Source organism: Austrofundulus limnaeus, unplaced genomic scaffold (assembly GCF_001266775.1).
Source record: "Austrofundulus limnaeus strain Quisiro unplaced genomic scaffold, Austrofundulus_limnaeus-1.0 Scaffold56, whole genome shotgun sequence".
Classification (NCBI taxonomy): Eukaryota; Metazoa; Chordata; class Actinopteri; order Cyprinodontiformes; family Rivulidae; genus Austrofundulus; species Austrofundulus limnaeus.
The window spans coordinates 303,528-311,745 of NW_013952458.1; the positions used below are offsets into that span (position 1 = coordinate 303,528).

Consider the following 8,218-nt stretch of genomic DNA (forward strand, 5'->3'; position numbering starts at 1 on the left):
GTCGCAGTCCTCCTGGCACTTAACAGCATATACAACATTGCTCTGTTTGTGTCGGGGCACCGGATCTTTGGGGTGAACCAGCCTTTGTCGTAATGTGTTTTGGGGTTTGAAAGCCACTGGGACATCATGTTTAGAAAATAAACGTCTCATTTTCTCCGAAACACCTGCAACATACGGAATAACCACTGGTTTGGGTCGTCCAGAAGACCTATACAATTTTTTTTTTCTTTTTGATTTTTTTACCTGGATTACTGAGATGCATCAGGACATAAGCATTAACCAGTTTTAAGATATTGTATCAGCCTATTTCAAGAGATTTTGACTTGTTTCATGTTTATGTAAAATACTTGTATTACTTGGAGAAAACCCAGGCATACATGAGTAAACTTCACACTGTGACTTGAACTCATGATCCTCTTGCCGTGTGGCAAGTGCCAACCACAAATACACCGTGTTGGCCAAAGAGAAATTTGTTTTTAACACCAATGTTGTTTTATAGGGGTGCAGCAATACATGTACCCGTATCGAATCGTTTAATACAGTGCTTTAGGTTCAATACACACTTATATCGAACAATACAGATTTTTTTTTTGAATTTATTTTATGAACTTATCTTCTAAAGATGCTCTGTGTTGAAGGATCAGAGGATCTGTGTTCAACTACTCTATCTGGACTGTATTTTTGAGTGCAGATCCACTGAGAAGCTTGCTGTTTCAGCTAAATTCAAGCTTAAATTTAATTTAAAACCGGTACTTTTGAGGTTAAACAAATGTTCATAAATAATTTCAATAAATTACAAGTTAAAAAGGGCATGGGAATTTCTGTTATATGTATTGAAAAAATATCAAACCGTGAGACTAAAGTATTGAACCGAATCGTGAATTTTCTGTATCGTTGCACCCCTATTGTTTTATCAGCTACATACGTTTCATTACATTAATATTTGGTCATGTATAATTAAACAAGGACTATTAGTTTTTAGTGAAAGCGTTGGAGGTGAAAAACTGGATATTGATACMGAAAAAAATGTTTTATCTACAGAAGTAAAGAAACAGCCTTGACGAAACACTTAAAGCACTAATTATAGAGGAGTGAGTTGATGAAACTTGTGTCCACACAGGAGCAACTGGACCGCAGGGGTTGTCCACTCTGGTAAGTCCCGCAGTCAAATATAGCTGTGCAGACGTGTCAGTTCTCTGCTGGTCCCAGTAGCCTCTTCCTCCTGTGTATAAATATGTGAGCACATGTGCATCTTGAGAGTTGGGGTCACTCGTGAAGTTGTATTATTATAAACCCTGGAGACAGAGTCCTGTCCGTCAACCTGCCACTTTCAGCTGCGTGCGTCAATCTGCCTAGGGCTGCACGTCGCTTTGCCCTTCGGTTTCCGATTGGTCCAGCCCTGATTTGTGGGCGGGCGCTCCCTGGCGCACGCTGAAATCCCATTGGACGACAGGCGCTTTGGGTTAATGTGACGCAGCTTGGAATTCCCAAAGTTCCCAAGTTTACAAAAGGAGAAGATCGCCGCGCTCACTGAAAACCCAAACATTTATAAGGAAACAGCAATCACCGACAAGTGCGTAAGCAAGTGGGGGTAAATAAAACTATTTTCATTGAGTTTTAGTTTGACAGAGATTAGCATGTTCTGACGTTCGTGCTAGCAGCAGGGCCTGAGTGGGAACGCGGAAGAATAATGTCCAGGCTAACATCCCTCCTTTGTTTACCATCATGGGTGAACCTTGAAATTGGTTACTTCAACAACCGCAGGGCCTAAAGTTTGTCTCGTTTTTGTGTAAAAATAAATAAACAGAAGTCCAGCTGGTTTAGAGATACCTAGAGAGGAGCACAGACGTCCCCTGCTCGCTCGTTTCTGGATCAATGAAGTGGTCGTGTCTGAGGTTTGACCATTTTTGGTGTTTTCACCGCCGCACAGACAGTCTGGATGAATGAATCAGGGCGAGTGGTGAGCTGATGTGGCAGTCGTGATTATCATTCGGTTCGTTATTGTATTTATTTCCTAACGAAACCCTGTTTTTTATGCGCAGTTGAGTATTATGGATACCACCACACTGTTACATAACTTGAATAAGCGACAATGGGCTTTTTATTCCTTTGTACGTGGCGCATTGTTGCTTAAACTTCACATTTTTCTGCATAAATGCGACCTTGTGAGTGTGATTTTACGCAATTACCACTCTCAAACACTCATACTGTATGTAGCGAGACCCGTTTGTCATTTATGCATGTGTTCAGAGCTGTGCACGCCAGTAGGAAAGCTAATGTGTTTTTATTATTAATTGCATTTTTTATTAGACTTATTAGGAATAGGATTGCACACGGTTTTTTGTTTTTCTTCCTGCAGGGTATCATAAAGCTGAATCTGTCTCGTGCTGTTCCAACTTCGGCCAGCAGAGGGCGATGTCTGACAGCAGCAACAGCACAGGCAGCAGCGGCTCCTCCACCAACAGCTGGACCCTCCTCTCCCCGGAGGTAAAAGCACCCAAAACCAGCAGGAAAGGGAAAAATCGTGGAGAGATGGGGATCTTAAAAAGGAGGCATTTTATCCTGCTTCATGAATACATAGCATCCTGCCTGAACATGCAACCCCCAGTCTTCTTTTATTAAAAAAAAAAAAAATCTAAAACTTTAGCGGATGTTTTTGCAGAGCTGTAACTTATGAGTCATCAGCTGTGTAATGTGTTCAATGAATGGAAGCAGCCCCACCTCTGCTCATTTTACTCTAAGGGAATTGATTCATCTCTCTGGGCAGTGGCTTACTTTTTTTAATTAAATTTTTGATATTTTTTTATTTTATACATAACAATATAACTACGCAAACATGTAAAACCAAAAATGTGGTTGTTGTTAAGTTGCACTGTGGTCTGAGAGGTGTTTCTAATGCTTCCGTTAGTAGGTTGTTTGTTGTAACATATCCAGTAGAGTGGAAAAGCCAGTCTGTTTCGGCTGTAATGTAAATATCCATGTTTTTAAATGCAACTGCTYCACAGGAAGCTGCCATTGAGAATGTGGGTCCTGTGGATGATGGCACTGAGAGCCTGGGAGATGCCCCCAGCCTCTCTGAGGAGGTGGCAGGTACCGGCAAGTCAATACTTGTAGCTAAAGCTTTGATGAAAGTGAACCAAAAAAGGCTCTTTGACAACTGTTGTTGGGTTTCGTGCTTCCTGACAGTGTGTGAACTCTGTTTCAGGAGCTGCGGCTGAGTTCAAACCAGCTGACATCCCAGTAGAAACTGTTTTGTCTGAAGAAGGTCACCAGGTTAGTGCATAAATAAACCAGATGATATCCAGTTAAGGAAAGTTCAGTCCTTTTTAAAGATAGCGCAGCAGAAAGACCTACAAATACTGTATTTCGCTGTTAAGATGTCATTATCTGCTTGACAAGTCGAGATCTGTTTTTGTAAAGTCTTTCCTACAAGACGAAGTTCAAAAAGATTTCATATTATAGATACTCTCTGGGGAACATAAGCTGGATACTTTAAGAGCTTGAGTGTTATTACTGTAAATTATATAAAAAAAGATAATTTATGCACAAATGTTTTATTCCTTTGTTCATGTTTAGGTTTGTCAGGAGACATCTCCAGAGTCCGGTGAGGGTCCCCTCCCTTCTAGTCCATCCCGGCTGAGCCCTCTTCCGCCCGGACCCCACGATGCTGCGCACTTTGACTTGGAGAGTCAGCCTCCGGTGATCCACGACATTGTAACCACCTCGCCCAGCGACAACGAGCCCCAGGGTGCCATGTCTTTTGTCACCAACATTGACCCGGGGGCTCCGCTTGATATCCCAGCGGTCGAAATCGCCGTCGCCGACTCCAGAGGGTCCCGCTCGGCTTCCCCCGTGACCGAGTTTGCCGTCTCCGCCGAGCCCGCGCTCGACACGCCCGCTGATTCTGGACCGTTTCCTGCGAGTCCYGCTGGGGAGAGTGAGGTAAACGTCCCCACAGAGACCCTCGCCGCCGTTGAAGCTGATATTAGCTTTGCCCCAGAGACCACCGGGCCTGCGGTCCTGCGAAGCCTGGAGACAGAACGTCCAGCTGGTGAAAGTCCCGCACCTGAGACGGTTGGTTCTGCTGAGGAAGAGGAGGACGAGGTTGAACGAGAGGAAGAAAGGCCTTCTGAGGCGATGGATGTCGACGAAGAAGAGGACGAGGAAGGTGAGGATTTATCCAGGCTGAAGTCTTAAATAGAGCGTGAAATCAAATCTTTTCTAATGATTTACTTCTTTTTAAAGGGGCAATATCRTGTAAAATAAACTTTTTTGAGTTTTATATCATGTTATAATGTTATACTCTCATAAAAACATGCCCAAAGCCTTGCTTTGACTCATTCATGCATGTTTGAGAAATCCTGCAGCGTTTTTAGGAAGCCATGCTGAGGAGCAAAACAACAGRTGGGGACCAGAAACGCCCCTGGGACGTGTCTTTAAGCCGAACTTCCTCATGGCGGGGCGCCACCCCCCAACACACACACACACACACACACACACACACACCCCGCCCATGACTCCTGCAGGCTCTCGGGTGAAACTGAAAGTGAAACTTAAATTGTCTGCTGGGCTCCACTACTTCTCACTCAGTGAAGCTCTTTTCAGATTAAAAATACCTTTGAGGAAATGTATTTTCAGATGCCAAGTAAACTGCATCATAGCAGACCCCCCCCCCAACATTGAAATGGGCGAGACAGAAGCAGAAGGTGGTTCTTAAAGAGACAGAGGCCAATTTCAAGGCGTTTAGAAGAGGAAGTGATGAGAAGATAAGTTTATTTTCTATTTAAACATAAAAACAGCATTTTAATAACAGCTAAAGGCGACATAGATACTTTATTATGGTATTTAAATATAGGCCTGAGAAACACATAATATTGCCCCTTTAATAAAGAAATGAGAAGCATCAGTGTGCCTGTAAATGTGCCTGCATGCTAATCAGCTTAGTCGTTAATCACTGTTGTTTTCTCAGTAGCAATAATCCAGGCCAAACAAACGATACCTCTGTTTAAAAAGGTGCTGTGAACAGGTGCACAAAGAAAAGCAGAACTGAACTAACAGTTAAAACATTACCTTGTGAAGTTTCAGCTCGTATGGCTGTAAACATGTTCAGTGCAGCATGCAGGAAGTAAAGTGGATTTTGATGGAGGTTTTTACATCACAAGTTCATAGGAAAGAGTAAAACAGAGAAATCTCAACAATTTGTTAACACATATTTTCTCCGTGTCGTGGTAGCATCTGGAGGATGTTTTAACTATGTGACAGCGCGGCCCGCACCCCACTGACTGAATGAATAAACCCCCAAGCATGAAATTACTGTTGTTGTAATTGAGCGAAAAAATGTCATCCATTTCCACGAGCAGCACTCTTCCTTTGTCCCTGACGTTTCCCACATGCTGTTTGCACATCTCTGTTTGTAACGTGCCGTGTAATCTTTGAAAATCTGGTATTTTTGCAGGGAAGGCTGCCAGTGGATAATTATAATTTTGGAAACAACTTCTTCACTGACAGTTGAGTCTCTAGGAATGCTGAAATGATTTGTTGTGGCGGTKTTGAAGGCCACGCTGGAGTATATGTGGTTTAGTTCCAGGCGCGGCGTTTTCGTGCTCGCCGTCTCTTCCTGTAACGTTTCTCCGTCTCTCAGAGCCGTCCAGCAGTTACGAGCCGGGTGACACGGGCGGCTTGGACGAAGGACTGAGGAGGAGGAATGTGCCCGCTTTTGAAGCGCCAAGACCAAGAACCTCAGATGAGGAAGASGATGAGGAGGAGGTGGAATTCAAGCTGCCTGAGAAAAAGGAGGAGAAGTCCTGGTTCTCCATGAACAAATGCATTGTGGCCGCTTTGGTCCTGCTCTTCTTAGGTTCCCTCTTTTTCTCAGGTGAGTTCCTTTTTCTGCCTTTTTAAAGCCTCACATTTGAAGAAGTAATTTTTTTAAAGTTCCTGTTTTTTTTTTTACCTCAAAAGCTAATTAAGTTATGGTATTTGACACCAAGTATTTTGATACTAAAGCTCCAAACGTGGATCCTAGTTTTGAAACTGCGGGCTGATAATGAGCCAAACGGTGTCTCTCGGGCGCAGCGTCGTTAAAGCGAAGAATTTTCACATTTTTACACGAATTGGTCACAGCTTTTCACTTTCCCTCAATCTGTCTTAAATTAGTAGAGGCGGCAACGTCTCTGGATCTCATTTCTGTATGATTTTCTTCTTCGCAGAAGATTACATTTCAAATATGTGCCAAAAAAAAAAAAAAGCTCCGCTGGGACTTCCTCTTCAGATTCATGTCTGGTTTTAATGTAGCTATGTTTTGTTGCATCAAATTAGCAGAACCTTGAAATGCTATATGCTACCAATACTGCACAAGTGAGATGTTTTAATTTTGCTAATTGGATTGAAGGGTCACAAATTGATTGAAACATGAACACAGTACTCCTGTCTGCATCTACTACACTGCAAAAACTGTCCATCTAACCAAGTTTTAAAATCTTATATCCAGCCAAAAAAAAAATCTTTTTGATCTTGTTTTGAGACTGATTTACTAAACAAGAACTGATTGTGTAAGAATAATCATCTTGTTTTCAGAATGTGTAAGATTATTTGTCTTGTTAGTCTGAAAAATTGACTCAAATTAAGTAAAAAATGTCTACCAGTGGAGTAAGAATTTTTTACTTTGTAAGATTTTTGAAATAGTTGATTTGGCTCAATTTTTTTCTTATTTCAAGAATCTTACCAAGTCAAATTTTCTTACTCCATTGGCAGACAATTTTGACTTAATTGGAGTCAATTTTTCAGGCTAACARGACAAATAATCTTACACATTCTGAAAACAAGATTATTATTCTTACACAATCAGTTCTTGTTTAGTAAATCAGTCTCAAAACAAGATCAAAAAGACTTATTGGCTGGATATAAGATTTTAAAACTTGGTTAGATGGCCAGTTTTTGCAGTGTATACACAACACTGCATCATCTTCAAAAAGAAAAACAAATAAAAGACGCTTTCTTCCACAATACAACACGAAGTTGACGTTTTGTAGATTCCCGAATGCTTTGTGTGAATATTCTCTTAGGCTGACATTCACCTGTTTGACAATGACTCTATTTATGAGTTACGCAAGCACGTTTATTTGCAGTCGTCAGCAATACTTGGGTGTCCGTTGGTGAGATCTTGTTGACTAAGCTGCACTGTGTCAACAGGTGTCCTCTCTGACCTGGATAATGGTAGGTCCGGAATCAAAGATAGGACCACAGGAAGCCCACAAACACACACACACACACACCCCGCTGCTCAGCTAGCAGTGGGTTGTCACCGCACTTATCTGGCCTGACGGCTCCTGCAGCGACAGCAGAAAGAAAAGAAAAAAAGCAAATAACACGCATTCTGAATTGTGGAATGACGCTCGTCATCGCTGCTGAGAAGGATTTACCAGACGTTTAGGGGTTTAAATGTTTCAGCTCTTGTGTTTGATGGAGATATAAGAGTCAAACGAATGCACCTCACATTTTGTTTGTCAGTACAACAACCTTTYGTCAGACTCGTGGAAAGCTGACGTTTGCTTGTCTGACAGGTGACTTTGACGCCTCGGATCTGACTGACGGAGAACAAAACCAGGTTTGTTTCCTCTCTGTCTTGCTTCATTCACTGTGTCCAACAACGCTTTGAAGGCGAACAGTAAACATAAAACAATAACACATTTTTTAAAAATTATGCATTCTGTTCACACTCGAATGGTTTTTATATCCAGGGTGTGCTTAGCGGTGATCCGCAGGATATGAAAGAGTTATTGGATAAACTGGCACAGGAAAACCAACAAATCACTCAGCTAGAAGCTGAACTACAGGTCAGTGCACAGACTTATTGTCATCGTTTACACTTAACCTCCTAACATGACGCTAAATCAATTAAAGACCAAGAATTCCTTAAAGGAATGTAAATTTCTTCTGTTTATCTCGCAGAATGAAAAAGAAGAGCTCGACTCGCAGATGCAGGTCGTGGCAGCGAGCGGTGATGAAAGGAGGATGGTAGATTTAGAAAAAGAAAACTCAAAGTTAAAAGAGGAGCTGTCGTCCCTGCCTGAGCTGAAGAAGGAGCTGGAGAGTCTGAGGGTTCGAGTGACTGAGCTCAGCAAGCTCACAAGTAAGATCATGATGCATATGGGGTGCCGTTTGTAAAGTTACACAGTCAAAAATTACCACCAATATTTTTGTTTTATTTAGCCTTTTA

The 8,218-nt window shown here is 42.0% G+C and overlaps 1 protein-coding gene across 4 annotated transcripts in view; it reads left to right on the top strand.

Moving 5' to 3' along the window:
* The first annotated feature begins 1,096 nt into the window (after nt 1-1,096).
* pbxip1a (pre-B-cell leukemia homeobox interacting protein 1a) overlaps nt 1,097-8,218 on the top strand; it is an 8,868-nt gene continuing 1,746 nt past the window's right edge. Inside the window, exons 1-9 of one of the 4 annotated variants that reach the window (XM_014009210.1) lie at nt 1,097-1,152; nt 2,360-2,487; nt 3,006-3,090; nt 3,206-3,273; nt 3,577-4,168; nt 5,642-5,875; nt 7,563-7,606; nt 7,740-7,835; nt 7,951-8,131. In XM_014009210.1, the coding sequence (XP_013864664.1) occupies nt 2,416-2,487; nt 3,006-3,090; nt 3,206-3,273; nt 3,577-4,168; nt 5,642-5,875; nt 7,563-7,606; nt 7,740-7,835; nt 7,951-8,131 (1,372 nt within the window). In that variant the 5' untranslated portion in view covers nt 1,097-1,152; nt 2,360-2,415. Of the gene's footprint in view, nt 1,153-1,453; nt 1,592-1,696; nt 1,896-2,359; nt 2,488-3,005; nt 3,091-3,205; nt 3,274-3,576; nt 4,169-5,641; nt 5,876-7,562; nt 7,607-7,739; nt 7,836-7,950; nt 8,132-8,218 lie in introns of those variants that run through there. The other 3 variants (XM_014009207.1, XM_014009208.1, XM_014009209.1) reach the window with 3 other exon arrangements.